Source organism: Doryrhamphus excisus, chromosome 18 (genome assembly GCF_030265055.1).
Source record: "Doryrhamphus excisus isolate RoL2022-K1 chromosome 18, RoL_Dexc_1.0, whole genome shotgun sequence".
NCBI classification, from domain to species: domain Eukaryota; kingdom Metazoa; phylum Chordata; class Actinopteri; order Syngnathiformes; family Syngnathidae; genus Doryrhamphus; species Doryrhamphus excisus.
This window is the reverse complement of record NC_080483.1, coordinates 2,396,064-2,419,484: the sequence shown is the minus strand read 5'-3', so window position 1 is coordinate 2,419,484 and position 23,421 is coordinate 2,396,064. Positions and strand designations below refer to the sequence as shown.

Here is a 23,421-nt window from a genome sequence, read left to right as displayed (position 1 = left end):
CAATGCCTTTCTTGCTCCGTCGCTATTGGCTGGAGCGGAGGAGAACCGGAGTGACCCGGACATGCTTACCGAGGCCCGCTCCCTGACTGCAGCCTCTCCTTCCTGTAAGACCGGTTGAGGAAGTGAATTTCGCTGACAGGGCTGGGTTCACTGAGGGAGAGGCGAACAAAACATCTTCCGCAGGGGGGACTGACAACAAAACAAGAAAAAAAACACACAAGCGGCGAGAGGAGCGGTTTGACAAACCATTCGAAGGCTATAAGGCGTACAGTCACCCGTGAAATCCTTCTCCCCTGCCCCGCTGAGACCGCCGCAGACATGGTAAGGGTCGCGCGGTTCGAGCCTGGGCGACTTTTAGTGGGCTAACTAACGGCTACGGGTGCTAAGCTAGGCTAAGCTAGCATTAGCTGGTAACCTGAGAGGAACAGTTGTAGTTTGTCCAAGAGTTGACTGCTCATAAAGTATGCCTTTATTACCTCTATTATTAACTTACGTTTGATTTTTAACAATTTAATGTAGTTGACGGTGAAGCAAAAGAAGCCGCTTCCTCCTGCTAGCTAGCTAGCTAGCTAGCTCGCTAGCTGTTAGCAAAGCTCGGTGCCCCCGTCGGCGTAAAGTTAGCACAGGATGTTTTGGATTTGACACAAGTTAGTGAGCGGTATTTAAGAGGGGTCCCGATATAACACACGCTAAAATGCAGCCCCCTGGCTGTATACCGTTCTAGCACACGCAGGTTAAAATAGGCAAACGTGTGGCGTGTTGCTAAATTAAGCCGTGACTGCTCCTCCTATTCCCTGCCATGACGAGCTGTCAGTGCCAATTGATCAGTGTCTGATGACACTGTTTTGGTGCGATGACAAACTAGTTTTGTACGCCAGAAGTTTATTTGTAATTTAATTACTCTGTGTCCATATAAGTACTTTAATTGGGGGTTATAATATACCATCCCAAGGGAGCATTTTCCCTGCTGAGTGCACTGTTTAGAACAGGGGTGGGCAAACTACGGCCCGGGGGCCACATCCGGCCCGCCAAGTGTTTGAATACGGCCCGCCCAATCTTTCCAAAGTATTTCATTTAAACTCAACATACAATCTGGCATCATGGCCTGAGCCAACCTTTTCATGGTTGTATCAATTTCGTTGTTTGACATGGTCTGTTGTTTACAAAGTGCTCCTGAAAAAAGAGACACAAGCACATAATAATAATAAAAATGAAAATAATAATTATTATATTATTATTATAACTATTATGATTATTATATTAATGCTAATTATTATATTAATTATATATAATAATATTGTTATATTTGCATATTTTACATAATAATAATATAATAATTATTATTTTAATTTTATTTTAATTATTATAATATTTTATTATTTTTAAAATGTTTAAATATAAATATAAAATAATAAATAATAATAGCAGATTGCATGACAATTTTACAGATACAATAATACCAGGTGGACTGTTACGTGTAAAATATATTGTCTGCCCCCCCCCCCCCCCCCCCCCCGGAAATTTTGTTATATCAATGCGGCCAGCGAGTCAAAAAGTTTGCCCACCCCTGGTTTAGAAACTCCTGCCTATCCATTTTTCTCGATCACTTGCTCGAGTGAGGGTCACCCGGTGAGCTGGAACCTATCCCGACTGCCTTCAGTGGCGAGGCGGGGTCCACCCTGGACTGGTCACAAGTCCATCACAGGACACATGTAAACAAACTAGTCAACTTGCCCATCAAGTGTGAAGGCAGTGTACTGTACCTAAGACCAAGCCAAATGAACAAGTCGACTTTAGTAGTCAGCGAGGCAATGCCGACGGCAACAATGCATCAAAACAGCAGATGTGACGTCACCAAATGTAAAAAAAAACAGGTGATTCAAAACCCAACAGAAAGCTGAGTGAAAATGAACCAATGATAAAAGACTTAAATGTAAACATTAGCTTTGTGTTGATCGTTACATTTCAGGGAACATTTGTTGCATCTCCACCATGACATTCGTCCGATGTTGTTTTGGACACATGTATGTTTATGTACGTACTTTATGCATTTCCTTTACAGAGCATTGTTTGATATGCTGACAATAGTTACAAGTATGAACGCTAGCTGAACTGCACAACAAACAGTCACGTATGTTGTTTTTTTTTTACTTTCCAATCAGCCAAACAAGTTTGTTATTGGGGGAGACCACCGAGATGCTCCAACGGGGATTCAAACTTAGATCCCTTGATTGTTCTAACCACTGCGCCATGGCACTGCTGCATGCACTTCCATGTAGCCCAGGGGTCTCAAACTCAATTTACTTGGGGGCAACTGGAGCTCGGGTCTGGGTGAGACTGGGCTGCATCAGGTTTTCCAAAAAAAAACCCAAAAAACGCATTTATTAAAAACAAAAAAATTAAAAAAACTTCGCTTTGGTTCCAATTTTCTACAAGAAAAGCTCTGATAAAACATTCCACTGTTCTCAATTATCTTTATTTTTATTTTTCTACACAAAATAAGATGAAAAATAAATAAACAAATCAAGAAATCAATCAATCATTAATAACTAAATGAATATAATTATAATATTAAAACGTCAAATAATAAAAACTTAAGAAACCACATATAGTTGGTGGGTAGACAAATGATTTTTTTCATATTAAAATGAACAAAGCATTATTAGAGCCCTGTAGACATGACAAAACACGACTATAGTCACATTTATACTCTTTTTATTTACAACATATTGCGCAACTGCAGGGTCTTGAGACACATGCTAACTCGCAAACTAGAGAGCTAGCGACCTAAACGGAAGCCTTCAAGTTATTTCCCTTAAACTTAAATAGCCAAAAACTTACCACTTCCACACGGATAGGGAGGATAACTATTAACAGTTATTTAACCTTTAACATGAACATGAATCAAACGTAATAATTTTTTCTGGGTACATGATACCATACAGCATCCATATCAAACTTGCGCGGGCCGCACTAACATTAAACTTTCATATCAAGGCGGGGGCCTCAAAGTAGTGTCCTGCGGGCCGCGTGTTTGAGACCCCTGGGCCACGTGTTTGAGACCCCTGATGTAGCCTAAATGGTGTTATGCCTGATAAGGGAAGAGCAGCTGTCCCGTCTCCCCAGTCGCTCGCTCTCCCCGCAGCCTCACCTCATCCATCCTGCTGGCTCAGCTCCCCCCACCGCCACCAGCACTGACCCCAGAGTTGTTGGTGTGAGCCAGTGTTTACTGGGAGATGGGAGCGTGGCCAAACACGACGTCAAAGGAGCGCAGGTGTCTGATATTGCGGCCTGATTCATGGTCTGAGAGTGATTTAAAGACGGGCTAAGAGAAACATTGTAGATATGACATTGCTGTTTTGTTAAGGGTCAACTTTTAGGGCTGGTGTTTACTGCCTGTGACATATTTGGCTCAACACGTGTGCTTAGTTTGCGGCACAAGATATTTCGTCAACATGGAACAAAGTGGACGAATTAGGTGTGTTTGACGGATTAAGTGCGTCGCTTTTTTCTCTATGAACCTTAAAGGAACAGGGACCATCAGATTTGTTAGACGTTAAATTGACTTTGTGTTGTCTTGATCAAGGGGTCTCAAACTCAATTTACCTGGGGGGCCACTGGAGCTAGGGTCTGGGTAAGGCTGGGTCGCATCAGGTTTTCAAAAAAAAAAAAACGCATTTATTAAAAACAGAAAAATATACAAACTTTTTCAGTGCTTTGGTTCCGATTTTCTACAAGAAAAGCTCTGATAAAACATTCCACTGTTCTCAAATATCTTACTTTTTATTTTTCTACACAAAATAAGATGAAAAATAAATAAACAAATCAAGAATAAAGAAAATCAATCAGTAATAAATAAATATAATAATAATAATAGAACGGCAAATAATAAAAACTTAAGAAACCACATATAGTTGGTGGGTAGACAAATGTTTTTTTTCAGATTAAAATGAACAAAGCATTATTAGAGCCCTGTAGACATGACAAAACACGACTATAGTCACATTTATACTCTTTTTATTTACAACATATTGCGCAACTGCAGGGTCTTGAGACACATGCTAACTCGCAAACTAGAGAGCTAGCGACCTAAACGGTAGCCTTCAAGTTATTTCCTTTAAACTTAAATAGCCAAAAACTTACCACTTCCACACGGATAGGGAGGATAACTATTAACAGTTATTTAACCTTTAACATGAACATGAATCAAACGTAATAATTTTTTCTGGGTACATGATACCATACAGCATCCATATCAAACTTGCGCGGGCCGCACTAACATTAAACTTTCATATCAAGGCGGGGGCCTCGGGCCGCGTGTTTGAGACCCCTGGTCTTAGGTTAGGTTCATACGAGTTAGTGTCCTACGAAATCCATTTTATTTTTTTCTGCCAATTCCGAAATCTGTTTTTTTTGTAGTGTGTACGTTTTTGACAGTAAATAAAATGTGGTGTCACAAGATTAAAATGATATTAAAATATTTATTCTGAAAAAACATGTAAGCTGCGAACTCGATAATTTTGCTAAAATTGTCTGTTTTCCGCGTCTCTTGCTTCCAGACAAGCAGGAGGAGGATTCAGTCTTCGCGCGTTTGTTCCATAGAGCACAATTTGTCAGTCATACAATCTTTATTTTGGTGTGTAGAGGCGGGGTGGCTAGCATACAGAGTGCAGATGAGCGTAACGTACGAGAAATTAAATGAGTAGACTGCAATATATTGTCATAATATAAGTTTTTTCATTGTACTTGCATACCCTTCTGCATGTGACACCCCTCCATGCTTTTACACTTCCTTCTTGTTGTGGAGCGTGTTAATACATGGGAAATACGTCGTAAATACGTTGTAAATACATCGTAAATACGTCTTTGGAATCAGGTGTTCAGGTTGGGGAAAAAATATAAATACATATTTTGGTAGCAAATTAGTTCAAAGTAATGTTAAAATATAAAATCGTGGTTCAATTTATCACAGCCAAAGTCCTGCAGGTCCTGATGCAGCAAAATAGCCTCAGACCATCACACTACCGCCACCATATTTTACTGTTTGTATGATTTTTTTCTAAAATGCTGCGTTACTTTTGTGCTACATGTAATGGGACACCCACCTTCCAAAAAGTTGAACTTTTGTCTTGACAGAAAAAATATTTTCGGGCAAAATTGAGAGAATCCTTAATGTTCTTTTTGTTCAGTAGTGATTTTGTCTTGGAATTCCGCCATGCAGGCCATTTTTGCACGGTGTCTTTCTTAATGTGGAGTCATGATCACTGACCTAAACTGAGGCAAGTGAGGCCTGGAGTTCTTTGGATGTTATTGTGGGGTCTTTTGTGACCTCTTGGATGAGCCGTTGCTGCGGTATTGGTCATTTTGGTTAGCCGTCCACTCCTGGGAAGGTTCACCACTGAGAGCCATTATCCACGGCTCTCACTGCGTTTGGCTGGAGTCCCAAAGCTTTAGAAATTGCTTCATAACCTTGATATATTTCAGATTAATCTCAGTTAAATTATGTTTAGTTGTCAATCTACGGGACACACTACATACTCACTGGATGGAAAAGCTCTGAATGTTCTGAACTCCTTTTTCTGACCTTATTAGGAAGAGTGGAGGTCTGCGAGCGAATGTGTTCCTCCACGCTTCCTTGTGTTTCATGTCGTGGCTGGTCCCCGCCCTGTTTTCGTTGCATGTTTAAAAGAGAAAACCCCTCGGGGTTTTAGGCTTTGCAATGTGCTCCCCTCTACTTAAGTCACTCTTAAGTCAAGTCCCAGGAGACATTTTAAAAAGCGGTCACACCACTTTGCTATGCTTCTTGTATGTTCACGGAGTTGGGTGTTAAGTTGGTCTGAGCCACTGTCAGAAATACTAATACTAAAAACGAGTTAGCAAATACGGCTAACATAAGGCCAAAATGTCACATGAAGAGTTTATTGCCTTTTAAATGCACTCATTCATCATAAGAAAGACAATCTGCGGTTTATAAGAAGTCTCGACCACTTTATTCATCATGCCCCAAAGTAACCAAAAAGTACAAAAACAAACTTCTGCAAAAAAAATAACAATGTGACCAAAAAAGGAAACAGATTTTGTATTTGTTAGAAATAGACGAATGGATTTAGGTTTGCTTCCTCATTAAAAGAAACCAAACCAAACCGCTAAAGCCACTCATTCATCATCCATTATTCTGAAATAACAAGTTGCCATTTCATTTATTTACTCACGTGACACACTCACATGAGCGTCATGCAACACAAACACGAGCTTGCCTGCAAGAGTGTCAACACGGAGTCCTGCTCTAATCCGAAATGATGAAGAGGTTTAGCAAGTCTTTGTTCTCAAGTGCGAGGCACGGGCCTGAAAATGGATGAATCTGTCAATAAGATGGCTAGTTACCTCTATCTAGGTCAGGGGTGCTCATTAAGTCGATCGCGATCTATCGGTCGAACGCGGAGGTGGGTACTGGTCGATCGCGGCGTGACATAAAAAAAATATCATCCCAGCATCAATGCCGTCACTTGATTGACGGCATTGATGCTAGGATGATATACCACTTCCACACGGATAGGGAGGATAACTATTAACAGTTATTTAACCTTTAACATGAACATGAATCAAACGTAATAATTTTTTTCTGGGTACATGATACCATACAGCATCCATATTAAACTAACATTAAACTTTCATATCAAGGCGGGGGCCTCAAAGTAGTGTCCTGCGGGCCACATTTGGCCCGCGGGCCGCATGTTTGAGACCCCTGATTTGGAAAAACTTTCCAAGTTGCTAACTTTATTTTTTAAGTTACGTTCAAATAATAGTGTTGGCTATTACATGAACTTAATTTAGCATGTCATATACACTCAAATTTTATTGTTGGTAAGCTTAAAACAAAATTCAAGTTTCCATGACTTAATAAAATTAGCTTGGTAACATAACACACACACACACATATATACATATATATATATATATATATATGTAACAAATTAAACTGGTTGGTTCAAAGCAATTTCAAATTAAGTTGTCGTAACTAAGAAAGACTAATGGAAATTGTTGCGTTGATTTTTTTTGTTGTGGCTAAACATTTATTTTTTGCATGTATGTTAGTTATTGTTGTTTATTGTGTTGCAAGATCAGTAGTCTATGATGGAGTATTAGGGCCATTGGAAAAAATTTGATTTTGAGAATAAAGTCGTAAACTTATGACAATAAAGTTGTAACGCCATGAGCAAAAAGTCGTAATATTACGTGAATAAAGTCTTAATACTATGTGTCGTCCGTGTCAGAGACAAAATAGAGCATATATCTTCAGGAAGGAAGTAAACTTTGTAGAACGCAAACAGATTAGCATGGCTAACCCTTCCTTACCTCGCTAGGAACTAGTTTTTTTTTTCGTAAAATTCCGATTGTATTCTTGTAATATTGCGACTTTTTTTCCCTCCATAATTTACTTTATCCTCATAATTTTTGTACTTTTTTGTTTCCTAAATTTACGACTTTTTTCTCAAAATCTAATTTTTTTCCAATGTGGCCCTAATATACTGTCTGCTTTATTATTGTATTAGTATGAGTCTTAATTTATGACTTTGTCTTAAGTTTCTGACTTTGTTTTTGAAACCTCAGAGTATTTTAATAATTCGTCGTAACCGGCATTGCCTGGGACAGCTATAAAAAGTGTGACTTATGTGACCTTTGGTAATATTAATTTTTTTCTCATTAATTTACAACTCTATTCTCGTAAATTTATAACGTTATTGTTGTAAATTTACGAGAATAAAGTTTTTTTCCTCATAAATTTCCGACTCTAGTTTCTTTTCTTTTTTTTTGTAGCCCTAATACTCCATCGTCATGGACTGTATTGAGAACTGCATTTTATTTATTTTTTTATTTAGAAATAATTCAGTTCTTTTGTTATTTTAAATACATATGTTCTGCTTTCATCATGTTATTTTATATGGTTTTAAAAATGACTGTTTTGACTTGACTTTTTTTTCCCTTTTTCATTTGGATCATTCAAAATAAACTGAGACTGCTGCCCCCGCGACCCGGATAAGCAGAAGAAAATGGATAGATGGATAGACATTTTAGAGCAGGGGTGGGCAAACTACGGCCCGGGGGCCACATCCGGCCCGCATAGTGTTTAAATATGGCCCGCACGTTCTTTCCAAACTTAACATACAACCTGACATCATGGCTTTAGCCAACCTTTTGATGGTTTAGGTAGTTTTTTTTTTTAATCAATTTATTTGATGTGATCTGCTGTTTACAAAGTGCTCCTGAAAAAAGGACACAAGCCCATATACATAGCAGGTTGCATGACACTTACAGATACAATCATTCCAGGTGGACTGTAAGAATTATATGCGTAAAACAGGGGTGGGCAAACTACGGCCCGGGGGCCACATGCGGCCCGCCAAGTGTTTGAATATGGCCCGCCTGTTTTTTCCAAAGTATTTCATTTAAACTCAACACATAACCTGGTATCGTGGCTTGGGCCAACTTTTTGATGGTTGAGGTAGCTGCTTTATCAATTTCGTTATTTGATGTGGTCTGTTGTTTACAAAATGCTCCTGGAAAAAGCAACACAAGCACAAAAATAAAAATAATGACAATAATAATAAGAATGTTGTTAATAATAATAATATTACTATTATTATATTCATATTGTTGTTAATAATATTAATATAATAATAGTCGTAATGTTATTATTGTTATTATTATTAACAATAATATAATAATAATATAATGATAATAACATTACTATAACTAATAATAACAAGTCTAATATAATAATATATATATAAAATAGTAATAATGGAGACAATAATAATAATAATACATTTAATTTCCAACACACTTTACATCAAATAAATGATTTCAAAGTGCACATATAGCAGATTGCATGACACTTTTACATGTAAAATATGCGTAAAAATAGGACTGTTGCATGTAAAATACTATATAGTCTGCCCCCCCCCCCCCCCCCCCCTGTCAATTTTGTTAAATCAATGCGGCCCGCGAGTCAAAAAGTTTGCCCACCCCTGTTTTAGAGCCATAATTCTAATACTGGGAAACTGTGAGAATTTTACCCAAGTATCATACCGTCAGAATATTGAAGCAGTCCATGCAAAATGGAGTGCAGTACCCAACTGCAGCCAGCGGAGGCGCTGTTGCTTCATTCCCAACTATACTGTGTTCTGTCTGACTTGAGTCTCTTATGTGTGTGTGTGTGTGTGTTTCAGAGTGAACAGCAGTTGGACTGTGCCCTGGACCTGATGAGGCGTCTGCCTCCTCAGCAGATTGAGAAGAACCTCAGTGACCTCATTGACCTGGTGAGTTGCAGTCCATCAGCGGTCGTCTCGTCAGATGCCGTACTTGTCATTGACGTTGATGTCGGGTCGTCAGGAGCAACTGGGTGCTCGGAGTGACGGTTTGTGGGGGGGGATATTTCCACAGGGGACCTAAACAAACACTTACCACCATGTTGCGTGCCCCAAGATGGCTGAGTAAACAAGCAACGCGCACATCTACGATAACCGAGGCAGTTTTTTTTTACTCTACTATGTTTTAATATGGAGTGAAAAGAATAGAAAATGTGTACTTTTTGTCTTGACAAAGGAAAGAAAAGGATCAAAAGTGTTAAAATTAAAACAAAAAAAGGAAATTACAGAATAGATTGTGCAGTGATGACGGTAAAAAAGCAAATATAATAAAGGAAAGTAAATATGTGATAAAAAAGGATTTTTATATCACTTACAAATGGCAGGTAAATCCCACATGGCAGCCATGATTGTTTTGCCTCTGCATATGCCGGTCACATGCTTTTTTTTTTTTTTTTTTTAAACAGATTTTGGTCAGTACCGTCATGTTTGTTCTTTAAACGCCATATAAAATCAAAGCTGTTTAACGTACTACCTCCGCGAGATTTTTTACGGCAGATAGATTCCACACGGCAGACATGTTTGTGTTGTTTTGGCTCGCCTGTGCAGCGTGCAGGAAAGTGGGAGGGCCACGTCACGGCAAGACACTACGCTGCAGGCTGCAATAGTCCGAGTCACATGTGATCGATCGGCTGCTGCGGTCGCCCTTGAAAGGCGTTTATCGGCTTATAACTGATCACATGCTTTTTCGCTGAAATCGATCGATCAAACATTCCCGGTAATGATGGAAACATTTTATAATGGCATTAATAATACATTACAGGGTTTTAATGGAGCCAGTCTATAGCATTGAATTTCTTCGTTTATTTTCTCTAAATTAACTTGGAAACTAACTTTTATTTATTTCCTGTGGCTAAAAAACAAAAAGACAAATATACTATCATGCTAATTCATTCATTTTCTACCGCTTTTCCCTCACAAGGGTCGCGGGGGTGCTGGAGCCTATCCCAGCTGTCTTCGGCTGTGAGGCGGGGTACACCCTGGACTGGTGGCCAGCCAATCACAGGGCACATATAGACAAACAACCATTCACACTCACATTCATACCTATGTACAATTTGGAGTCGCCAATTGGAATTAGCCTAGCATGTTTTTGGAATTTGGGAGGAAACCGGAGTACCCGGAGAAAACCCACGCATGCACGGGGAGAACATGCAAACTCCACACAGAAATGACCGAGGGTGGAATTGAACCCTGGTCTCCTAGCTGTGAGGTCTGAGCGCTAACCACTCAACCGCCGTGCAGCCACTGAAAAACATTCATTCATTAATTCATTTTCTACCGCTTTTCCTCACAAGGGTCGCAGGGGTGCTGGAGCCTATCCCAGCTGTCTTTGGGTGTGAGGCGGGGTACACCCTGGACTGGTGGCCAGCCAATCACAGGGCACATATAGACAAACAACCATTCACACTCACATTCATACCTATGGATAATTTGGAATGGCTAATTAACCTAGCATGTTTTTGGAATGTGGGAGGAAACCGGAGTACCCGGAGAAAACCCACATATGCACAGGGAGAACATGCAAACTCCACACAGAGGTGGCCGAGGGTGGAATTGAACCCTTTGTCTCCTAGCTGTGAGGTCTGAGCGCTAACCACTCAACCGCCGTGCAGCCCGCGTTTTCTATTAATATTATGAGTATAATCTTTATTGTTGTAACATTCAATTTTTCTTCAAATTTCTTAAGGTCTACTTTTAGAATGTGCCAAGGGTCAGTAGAAAAAAAAACAGGCCCTAACTGGCCCTTGGGCCACACTTTGGACACCACTGCCATACCTATGAACAATTTAGAATTAACCTAGCATGTTTTTGGAATGTGGGAGGAAACCGGAGTACCCGGAGAAAACCCACACATGCACGGGGAGAACAAGCAAACTCCACACAGAGGTGGCCGAGGGTGGAATTGAACCCTGGTCTCCTAGCTGTGAGGTCTGAGCGTTAACCACTCAACCACCGTGCCGCCTATAATACTAATATTTATTAAAAATGTTTGGTGCATTTAACCACACCTGTGTGTGTGTGTGTGTGTGTGTGTGATTCCACCAGTGCCCCACCTCCTCACCCTCCAGCTCTCGTCCCCTGGGCATCCGCATTTCCTCACCCATTTCCTGTGTGTGGTAGTTAGTGGCTATTATCATTGCTGTCAATCACCTGTGTGTGCCAACATAGCTGCCTGGCACCATCCTGACTCCATCTCTTCAGATCACCTGAAATCACCTTGAAACCACCCCCCCCCCCTCCCCTTTCACTCCCCTTCTCTTGTCCCACACAGCCTGCTGCCAGGTGTGTGTGTGTGTTCGCAGTCAGGGAATGTGGGATACTTTTTAAGGAAAACAAGGCCTCTTTTGTGTTGGTGCAACGATGCAGAGAACATTGCTGGCCCATGTCAGTCTGTGAGAAGTCATTTGTACCCCCTTATCCTCAACATATAAAGTTTCCCACTGGTTTTTATTCAGGCACGGAATGTCAGCCTTAAATGGAGGCATTCTTTCCCGCCGTCTGTGTAATCTCGTTGCTGTTGCTCCAGTTTGCTTCCAATATCATCACTTTGTCTTTGTGACAAACAAAAACACAGCTAAGAGTTTCCCCTTCCCGGTCTTTGTGTCCAGGTTCCCGGTCTCTGTGAGGACCTTCTCTCCTCCGTGGACCAGCCCCTGAAGATCGCTCGGGACAAGGCGGTGGGGAAAGACTATCTGCTCTGTGATTACAATCGGGATGGTGACTCCTACAGGTACAGTGTAGAACTGCGACCCGGGTCACGAGTCGAATAAGACCACCCAGAACCTTAAAAACATTGGACATCTGTTAAAGCTTGACTTCTTTGAAATGTTATTGAATTCCTTATTAATTCATATTTTGATCTGAATGTGTACAATATGCCATTGCAGCTTTCCCTGCATGCACATAATACATCTAGTACACAATAATTACAGTAAACGTCGGATATATTGGATTCAATAGTTCCCACTGGTTTTGTCCGATATAAGCGAAATCCGTTATATGCGTATACCGGAAAATTTCAGTTTTACGCATATATGGGATTTATATCCGGTATATGCGTAAATGGGATTTTATCCGTTATAAAAAGGCACTTCCTTGACTATGTTTCCAATGTACCTGGACGCGCAGGCAACGCTGCAAATGACGTCGTATAGCGGCCTGTCACGATTCGGCGAATCGGAGCGCCACGATGCGACCATCCGATATATGCGAGGGAAATTTCATGGAAATGCATTGGAACGGGACTGGAGATTTTGTCCGAAATAGGCGAAATCCGTTATAAAAAATCCGATATATGCAATGAATTTTTATTGGAAATGCATTACAGAAAAATCGGTTCTTTTTTATCTGTGCGTTGTGAGCGAATTTCCGATATATCCGAGTCCGATATATCCGAGGTTTACTGTATATTTTGTAAATTGCTGTGATAGAATCCATCCTTTTGTTTTGATGCTTATTTTGCACTGAACAGGAAGTCATTGTGTCATTGTTTAATGTCGTGTAAGTTATTTTTTGGCGACATAAACATATCCGAGTCCGATATATCCGAGGTTTACTGTATTAGATTGAATTAGGATGTCCTACTAATAAATCCGATAACGTAAAAACGATAATTCTGAAACAGTCCAACGATTCAAGGTTACCGATACTGTGCAGGTGGGCAAATCAAACGGCCCTTTTTTCTCCTGCCTGTGACATTAACGGCCTGTAGTACCTTCCCCTGACCCCACTTGTAAACAAACATTCACTTTCTGAGGAACATTGTGGGAATATTATAGCAAATATTCCGCCATGAAGGTGAAACCTCACAAAAACCCTCAATAACGCCACCTGAAACGCCGGCGCCGCAGCATTTGAAAAGTGCAGAAGTTTTGCCAGAGACCTCAGTTGCTCACACTGGCTTCTCGGAACATGTGCCCGTATACAGTACACCTTACCGGGCCACTGCTTTATACTCTGGTTCTGCATAGTCGTTCATTCTTGTTCTGTTCAACTAGTGAGAGTGCTTTTATTCGTGTGTTGCGTTGGTATGTGATGTTTTTGGGCTTTGTTGTTGTCACACCGTGACTTAAACTGTAATGCCTAGCGATCACCCAGTGAAATGTGATGGGCTTAGTAAAGTGTTAAAAGGAAGCTAACTCTATTACTTGATGTGATTCAACAGTGGGGACGGGGTACCGCGACTACGTGTGTTGCGGGGGTACTCTGCCGCCGGGGCAAGCTGTAAATCATGCGGTGGAAAAATACATCGGCGAACCCACGTGCCTATCGGCCGATACCGATACAAGGAAAAAACGCAAATATCGGCAAAATGGAAAATTTTGTCACAAGCAACCAAGTTCGTCAAATAAGTGCAGCAAGTTCTTTTGAAAATGGAATTTGAATTAACAGTCATGTTTTAATGTGTGTGGTATTCAACCGCCAAATAAGGGAGCTACTACAGTAAACCTCGGATATATCGGAAATTCGCTCACAACAGACGGATAAAAAAGAACCGATTTTTCTGTAATGCATTTCCAATAAAAATTCATTGCATATATCAGATTTTTTATAACTGATTTCGCCTATTTCGGACAAAATCTCCAGTCCCGTTCCAATGCATTTCCATGAAATTTCCCTCGCATATATCGGATGGCCGCATCGTGGCGCTCCGATTCGCTGAATCATGACAGACCGCTATACGACGTCATTTGCAGCGTTTGCAGCGTTGCCTGCGCGTCCAGGTACATTGGAAACATAGTCAAGGAAGTGCCTTTTTATAACGGATAAAATCCCATTTATGCATAAACCGGATATAAATCCCATATATGCGTAAAACGGACATTTTCCGGTATACGCATATAACGGATTTCGCTTATATCGGACAAAACCAGTGATCAGGAATTGCACAATACCAAAAAAAAGGGATACAGTGGAACCCGTTTATGTTGACCAGCTCAGCAACTTCCAGTCCAACATGTTAAAGTTCCGGCATTTGTCGACGTTAAAATCTCAAACCCAAATGAGTCAGTTTATGTCGCCAAAAACATAACTTACACGACATTAAACAATGACACAATGACTTCCTGTTCAGTGCAAAATAAGCATCAAAACAAAAGGATGGATTCTATCACAGCAATTTACAAAATATACAGTAAACCTCGGATATATCGGACTCGGATATATCGGAAATTCGCTCACAACGGACAGATAAAAAAGAACCGATTTTTCTGTAATGCATTTCCAATAAAAATTCATTGCATATATCGGATTTTTTATAACGGATTTCGCCTATTTCGGACAAAATCTCCAGTCCCGTTCCAATGCATTTCCGTGAAATTTCCCTCGCATATATCGGATGGCCGCATCGTGGCGCTCCGAAGCTAGCTGACATTCTGAGACGTTTTAAAGCAGAGGACATTTTTAATGCCGACGAAACTGGGTTATTCTGGCAAATGCTGCCAGAAAACACCCTGGGATTTATTGAATGAGATCTTAACGTCACTATTGGAAATAACGTAGGCCTGACGGGCGTAACAGGGCCTAGCTTAATTAACAATTTGTTATGCTCAGAGTCCAATAAAGTTAAATTCTCATTACCTTACGTCTCTTTTCATTGCCCAGTCCAGGTACATTGGAAACATAGTCAAGGAAGTGCCTTTTTATAACGGATAAAATCCCATTTACGCATATACCGGATATAAATCCCATATATGCGTAAAACGGACATTTTCCGGTATACGCATATAACGGATTTCGCTTATATCGGACAAAACCAGTGGGAACAATTGAATCCGATATATCCGAGGTTTACTGTATATGAACAGGTATGAAATAATGAAAGTTTGTTGTCCTTCCTGACACTTCAGATCCCCATGGAGCAATAAGTACGACCCGCCCATCGATGACGGCGCCATGCCTTCATCTCGCTTGAGGAAACTGGAGATCGAAGCCAATAACGCCTTTGACCAGTACAGAGACCTGTGAGTACGCCTCAAACGGTCTCAAACACGTACACAAATATGGAGTGTGACTCCTGATTTGTTGTTTTTAGGTACTTTGAGGGTGGCGTGTCGTCAGTGTACCTCTGGGATTTGGACCATGGCTTCGCTGGAGTCATTCTCATCAAGAAGGCCGGAGATGGATCCAAAAAGATTAAAGGGTGCTGGGACTCCATCCACGTGGTGGAGGTGCAGGTGGGGGCCGCTAGAAATGTTTGGTCTCAAACTCGATTTATTTGGGCCCTGTAGACATGACAAAACACGACTATAGTCACATTTATACTCTTTTTATTTACAACGTATTGCGCAACTGCAGGGTCTTGAGACACATGCTAACTCGCAAACTAGAGAGCTAGCGACCTAAACGGTAGCCTTCAAGTTATTTCCTTTAAACTTAAAAAGCCAAAAACTTACCACTTCCACACGGATAGGGAGGATAACTATTAACAGTTATTTAACCTTTAACATGAACATGAATCAAACGTAATAATTTTTTCTGGGTACATGATACCATACAGCATCCATATCAAACTTACATTAAACTTTCATATCAAGGCGGGGGCCTCAAACTAGTGTCCTGCGGGCCACATTTGGCCCGCGGGCCACGTGTTTGAGACCGCTGGTCTTGAGACACATGCTAACTCGCAAACTAGAGAGCTAGCGACCTAAACGGTAGCCTTCAAGTTATTTCCTTTCAACTTAAATAGCCAAAAACTTACCACTTCCACACGGATAGGGAGGATAACTATTAACAGTTATTTAACCTTTAACATGAACATGAATCAAACGTAATAATTTTTTCTGGGTACATGATACCATACAGCATCCATATCAAACTTGCGCGGGCCGCACTAACATTAAACTTTCATATCGAGGCGGGGGCCTCAAACTAGTGTCCTGCGGGCCACATTTGGCCCGCGGGCTGCGTGTTTGAGACCCCTGGTCTTGAGACACATGCTAACTCGCAAACTAGAGAGCTAGCGACCTCATCGGTAGCCTTCAAGTTATTTCCTTTAAACTTAAATAGCCAAAAACGTACCACTTCCACATGGATAGGGAGGATAACTATTAACAGTTATTTAACCTTTAACATGAACATGAATCAAACGTAATAATTTTTTCTGGGTACATGATACCATACAGCATCCATATCAAACTTGCGCGGGCCGCACTAACATTAAACTTTCATATCAAGGCGGGGGCCTCAAACTAGTGTCCCGCGGGCCACGTGTTTGAGACCCCTGATCTTGAGACACATGCTAACTCGCAAACTAGAGAGCTAGCGACCTAAACGGTAGCCTTCAAGTTATTTCCTTTCAACTTAAATAGCCAAAAACTTACCACTTCCACACGGATAGGGAGGATAACTATTAACAATAAGGTAAATGTGTTTGACACCCCTGCTTTATCGAATTTCGTGCTTGCAGGAGAAGTCCAGCGGACGAACTGCGCACTACAAACTCACCTCCACCGTCATGCTGTGGCTTCAGACGACCAAGAGCGACTCCGGCACCATGAACCTGGGTGGAAGCCTCACAAGACAAGTAAGTACGGTTATCAAACTGCTCGACCTGCTTGCTCGGGTGCCGCCACGCATCAACCGGCTTTGCTTCCTTCTTCCTTCAGACGGAGAAAGACGAGACGGTTGGAGAGTCCTCGCCCCACATCGCCAACATCGGCCGCCTTGTCGAAGTCAGTCAAACTTTTCCAGAAATGCCGAAATGCTTTTCTTTTAAAACTCTCGCTAAGTCATGCGTGGTCTTGTTTCAGGACATGGAGAACAAGATTCGCTCCACGCTGAATGAAATCTACTTTGGGAAGACCAAGGACATTGTCAATGGACTGAGGTAAGGAGCCACAAAGTCACGTGTGTGGTTTTTTTGCATTTTAGAGCTCCAGCGGTCAGCAGCGTATCGCGCTTAAACCTGCATTCAGTTCTTATCTTTTCACTTATTTCTTCTGTATACACAACATATCCTCTTTCCTGTTCTCCTCAAGCCTTCCCGTCTTATTTTCCATATAAATTGCTTTTCCATTCTCATCACTTGCTTTGTCAACGCTGTCACCCCCGCCTCCCCCATCCTCCTCTTCTCTGTGAATCTAGATCTATTGAGTCTTTGCCTGATAACCAAAAGTACCGGCAGCTCCAGAAGGAGCTTTCGCAGGTCCTCACCCAGCGTCAGATCTTCATTGACTAGGGTCGGAGGTACAGCCCGTGGCATGGGTAGTGTTGCACGCGTGTGTGAGAAATGTAGAAATAGGGGTAACTTGCGGAGGTGGATATTGTTCCCGTTCACAATCTCACCTAACCCTATGGAAAGTAGCCGATGGCGCCTGTGAGGAAGCTAATGTCACTAACCATGTTTGATTACTCAAAGCAGCCCACTCTGATATTTATTATTATGCACTTTACTAACTCCTTATCTAAGCACGGAGATGCAAACAGGAAGCAATCTTTTTTTCATTAATGTGTGTTCGCAGTACAAAAAATAATAATTTGTAGCTTGATTTAGGACAACTGCGCTGCAATGGCATTGATCACAACAGGATTCCATCCAGTGGGCCATATTGGAAGGGATACCGTTCACAAAAACGCATTACATATTACATAGATCACATTTTTCAACTTGAATAATACAGTAAACCTCGGATATATCCGACTCGGATATAATCGGAAATTCGCTCACAACGGACAGATAAAAAAGAACCGATTTTTCTGTAATGCATTTCCAATAAAAATTCATTGCATATATCGGATTTTTTATAGCGGATTTCGCCTATTTCGCACAAAATCTCCAGTCCCGTTCCAATGCATTTCCATGAAATTTCCCTCGCATATATCGGATGGCCGCATCGTGGCGCTCCGATTCGCCGAATCGTGACAGGCCGCTATATGACGTCATTTGCAGCGTTTGCAGCGTTGCCTGCGCGTCCAGGTACATTGGAAACATAGTCAAGGAAGTGCCTTTTTATAACGCATAAAATCCGATTTACGCATATACCGGATATAAATCCGATATATGCGTAAAACGGACATTTTCCGGTATACGCATATAACGGATTTCGCTTATATCGGACAAAACCAGTGGGAACAATTGAATCCGATATATCCGAGGTTTACTGTAATTAGAAAAACGAGAAAGTGGAAATGTAAACGTTCTCTTTGCGCACACTGTAGCAACAGAACCAATGTTGTAACCGTGTAAAGGAGCAAACTGCTCACGCTAACAGGACAGGTGAGTTGTGCAACACGCTTGCAGAGGTAGGTATTCAAAAGAAAGCTGACCTTTTTTTTGGGGGGGGGGGGGTGCTCATCATCCACAATCCTTATATGGATAGTGAGTTGTAGTGAGTAGTGGTCCCGTTCTGGTTCTGGTTAGTCATTGGGGTTACTTAAGTCGTACGTTTGGCTTCTCCGAACAATATGCGTTCAAAAGAGTAACCACTTGCACGGCAAAGATGCCTCCACACAAATCGTTCGGTTTTACTTGAGGTCGCATTAATGCTCGCTATCAACTGTCCATTGTTTGTGTATGTGACAAAGATGGCCGCACGCTAGTGGCGGTTGCGGCAATGGACAGCTAATAGCGTGCGCTGATACGATGTCGGACAAAGTTAAATTGTGTTGAAATTTCCCTTCAGTGCGTAACCTTCTGCATGCAAGACTCACCCTCATGCTTTTGCACTTTCTCCTTGCTGTGGAGCACTTTAATAAGATGCACTTCTGTGTGCAAAAACAAGTGTGTGGGATCGTTCGGGTTGGGGTAGCGAATGAGTTAATGTGCCTGTTATGAGATGATTTATAACTGCAAATAGAATATTCCCGCGGAAATTTTGATGGGCTTGCCACCTGTGCTGTGAACCTCGGCTAGCACCTAGCAAGACAGCCTCAAGTACCGAAAAGGTTGATGCAGTCCCATAGTGTCCCCACATTATGCCATGTGTCTATTTGCCTTTGTAAATGAGTAAATTAGCTAAAATGCTAACATGCTAACAGTCATCATGCTAGCACCTAGCAAGAGGGCCTCAAGTTTAGAAAGTGCCAAGGTTGTCCTATAACCTTCCTACATCATGCCATGTGTGTATTTGTCTTTAGAAATGAGTAAATTAGCTAAAATGCTAACATGCTAACAGTCATCATGCTAGCACCTAGCAAGAGGGCCTCAAGTTTAGAAAGTGCCAAGGTTGTCTTATAACCTTCCTACATCATGCCATGTGTCTATTTGCCTTTAGAAATGAGTAAATTAGCTAAAATGCTAACATGCTAACAGTCATCATGCTAGCACCTAGCAAGAGGGCCTCAAGTTTAGAAAGTGCCAAGGTTGTCCTATAACCTTCCTACATCATGCCATGTGTCTATTTGCCTTTAGAAATGAGTAAATTAGCTAAAATGCTAACATGCTAACAGTCATCATGATAGCACCTAGCAAGAGGGCCTCAAGTTTAGAAAGTGCCAAGGTTGTCCTATAACCTTCCTACATCATGCAATGTGTCTATTTGCCTTTAGAAATGAGTAAATTAGCTAAAATGCTAACATGCTAACAGTCATCATGCTAGCACCTAGCAAGAGGGCCTCAAGTTTAGAAAGTGCCAAGGTTGTCTTATAACCTTCCTACATCATGCCATGTGTCTATTTGCCTTTAGAAATGAGTAAATTAGCTAAAATGCTAACATGCTAACAGTCATCATGCTAGCACCTAGCAAGAGGGCCTCAAGTTTAGAAAGTGCCAAGGTTGTCCTATAACCTTCCTACATCATGCCATGTGTGTATTTGTCTTTAGAAATGAGTAAATTAGCTAAAATGCTAACATGCTAACAGTCATCATGCTAGCACCTAGCAAGAGGGCCTCAAGTTTAGAAAGTGCCAAGGTTGTCCTATAACCTTCCTACATCATGCCATGTGTCTATTTGCCTTTAGAAATGAGTAAATTAGCTAAAATGCTAGCATGCTAACAGTCATCATGCTAGCACCTAGCAAGAGGGCCTCAAGTTTAGAAAGTGCCAAGGTTGTCCTATAACCTTCCTACATCATGCCATGTGTCTATTTGCCTTTAGAAATGAGTAAATTAGCTAAAATGCTAACATGCTAACAGTCATCATGCTAGCACCTAGCAAGAGGGCCTCAAGTTTAGAAAGTGCCAAGGTTGTCCTATAACCTTCCTACATCATGCCATGTGTCTATTTGCCTTTAGACACGAGTAAATTAGCTAAAATGCTAACATGCTAGCAATTAGCATTTAGCCACAGGGAGAGTTGAGAAGTTTATCTCAAAAACTAGCCGTTAATCACGTTTCTACGTGGCCGTATGGCTGAGCTACAAGGCTGTGAAAAGTCTGCAAATTCTGCTAAGCAGCAGTCTATGGGGCTTGCATTACTGAGCAAGCCCATAATAACCTGCCTGTCTGGTACTTTGTCTCACCGGACAATTACTGACACCTAGTGGCCAATGAAGAGTACGACATTAGTATTGTCATTCATTGAATCATTGTTTTTGCTTGGAAATGCTTAATCTAGTGACACCTAGTATGGAGGACCAAAACTGCCAAAATAATAAATAAATAAATAAATAAATAAAAGTGAAAATAAAAACAAAAATGAAAAAATAAATCCAAAAATTAAATACACAAAAATAAATATAAATGGAAATAAAAACAAAAATAAAAAAATATATACATAAATAAATAAATAAAAGCAAAAATAAATACAAAAATAAAAAACAAGATTCAAACAAGATTTATTTATGTATATATATTTTTTTATTTTTGTTTTTATTTCCATTTATATTAATTTTTTTGTATTTAATTTTTTGATTTTTTTTTCATTTTGGTTTTTATTTTCACTTTTATTTATTTATATATTTATTATTTTGGCAGTTTTGGTCCTCCATACACATAGTGGCCAATGAAGAGTACGACATTAGTATTGTCATTCATTGAATCCTTGTTTTTGCTTGGAAATGCTTAATCTAGTGACACCTAGTGGCCAATGAAGAGTACGACATTAGTATTGTCATTCATTGAATCCTTGTTTTTGCTTGGAAATGCTTAATCTAGTGACACCTAGTATGGAGGACCAAAACTGCCAAAATAATAAATAAATAAATAAATAAAAGTGAAAATAAAAACAAAAATGAAAAACAATTCCAAAAATTAAATACACAAAAATAAATATAAATGGAAATAAAAACAAAAATAAATATATATATACATACATAAATAAATAAAAGCAAAAATAAATACAAAAATAAAAAACAATATTTATTTATGTATATATTTTTTTTATATTTGTTTTTATTTCCATTTATATTAATTTATTTGTATTTAATTTTTTGATTTTTTTTTTTCATTTTTGTTTTTATTTTCACTTTTATTTATTTATTTATTTCTTTATTATTTTGGCAGTTTTGGTCCTCCATACACCTAGTGGCCAATGAAGAGTACGTACGACATTAGTATTGTCATTCATTGAATCATTGTTTTTGCTTGGAAATGCTCAATCTAGTGACACCTAGTGGCCAATGAAGAGTACGACATTAGTATTGTCATTCATTGAATCCTTGTTTTTGCTTGGAAATGCTTAATCTAGTGCAATTTGTTTACATATATGCATTTAATTTTACCAATAGACAAGATTCTACCACGAAACGGTAATCATTTATTCATGAATTTTTCGAAAAAATGTGATACAGTGAGGTTGCGATGTCGAGAAGGGCGATTGTATTTTTCGGCGATGTCTTCCCAGGTCGAGTTTTGACACACACTGACTCTTTGTCCCGTCTGTGTCTCTGTCGCCCTCACAGGAGCGTTCAAGGTCTGGCCGACATGTCAAAGCAGGAGGCTTTGCAAAAAGAACTGTTCAAGGCGCTCAAACAGAAAAACCAAAGCTAGAGATGCTACTGCCGTGTCCCGTTTCTCATCCGCCATCCTCCTCTTCTTCTTGTTTCTTTCCGTCTCTCCCCTCTCCCTCCATGGTTCCTGTATCGCTCTCTCTCTCTCCTGTCAACTTTAGTTGTTTTTGTGTATCTCACATGTTCTGAAGCCATTCACTCCCTTCCTCTCCCCGTCACGAATCTAACGACGGTTAACAATCACCCTGCAGTGTGAGGGTTCTGTGTCGTACTTATCCTGGCCCCGCCTCTCTCGGACTCTCTGATTAGGACAAGCGACCGCCCCCCTTTCACCCTTTTTTATTTCTTCCCAACACGCCGGCGGCTTTTTTTTTTGGCTCTCGCGAGCCGCCGTCAAGTCCACACAAATTCAAGAAACACACAACCGCATCCGCCCCACAACCGCACTGTGTATAACATAACAGTTTAACCCCCCCACCCCCACTCCCACCCACGCCATCCACATCCACACCCCAGCTTCTGTTTTATCTCCATTTCCCGTCTCTTGCTCTCACCTTCTACGTCTTTGTTGGGGGGTCACAGTTTTGTCTTCATGTCAGTGGGAACCTTTAACCGTTTCCATTTCGGGAGGGGAATCTTTGTATTTTGTTTTTTTGTTTTTATTTTGTAATGCTTATGATTCATATTGTATTAGAGCCTCCAGCAACAATAAAAACAGGAAAAAGCTCTTCTTGTTCTGATTGTTTTGGGGACTTGGATGTTGGGTGGAGAATGGCTAGAGCAGGGGTGGGCAAACTACGGCCCGGGGGCCACATCCGTATTTCATTTAAACTCAACATACAAGCTGGCATCATGGCCTGAGCCAACCTTTTGATGGTTGTATCAATTTTGTTGTTTGACATGGTCTGTTGTTTACAAAGTGCTCCTGAAAAAAGAGACACAAGCACATAATAATAAAAATAATAATTATTATAATAATAATAATAATAATTATTATTATTATTATTATTAGATTATTAGAACTATTATAATTATAGTTATTATATTAATGCTAATTATTATATTAATTATATATAATATTATTGTTATATTTGCATATTTTACATAATAATAATATAATTATTATTTTAATTTTATTGTAATTATAATATTTTATTATTTT

General features: G+C 40.3%; 1 protein-coding gene across 1 annotated transcript; it reads left to right on the top strand.

The window, feature by feature from the left end:
• Positions 1 to 38: 38 nt before the first annotated feature.
• Positions 39 to 22,986, top strand: capzb (capping actin protein of muscle Z-line subunit beta). Its single transcript, XM_058055371.1, has 9 exons — positions 39 to 321; positions 9,231 to 9,320; positions 12,041 to 12,162; positions 15,281 to 15,394; positions 15,466 to 15,607; positions 16,840 to 16,956; positions 17,039 to 17,104; positions 17,183 to 17,259; positions 22,212 to 22,986. The coding sequence occupies exons 1-9, from the start codon at positions 319 to 321 to the stop codon at positions 22,297 to 22,299; spliced, it is 819 nt and encodes a 272-aa protein (XP_057911354.1). The 5' UTR covers positions 39 to 318; the 3' UTR covers positions 22,300 to 22,986.
• Positions 22,987 to 23,421: the final 435 nt, after the last annotated feature.

Excerpts from the sequence above, each read along its gene's own strand:
- capzb (XM_058055371.1), top strand. Across the intron at positions 12,163-15,280 it reads CGGGATGGTGACTCCTACAG|ATCCCCATGGAGCAATAAGT; the intron begins GTACAGTGTAGA and ends CTGACACTTCAG. Across the intron at positions 15,395-15,465 it reads TTTGACCAGTACAGAGACCT|GTACTTTGAGGGTGGCGTGT; the intron begins GTGAGTACGCCT and ends TGTTGTTTTTAG.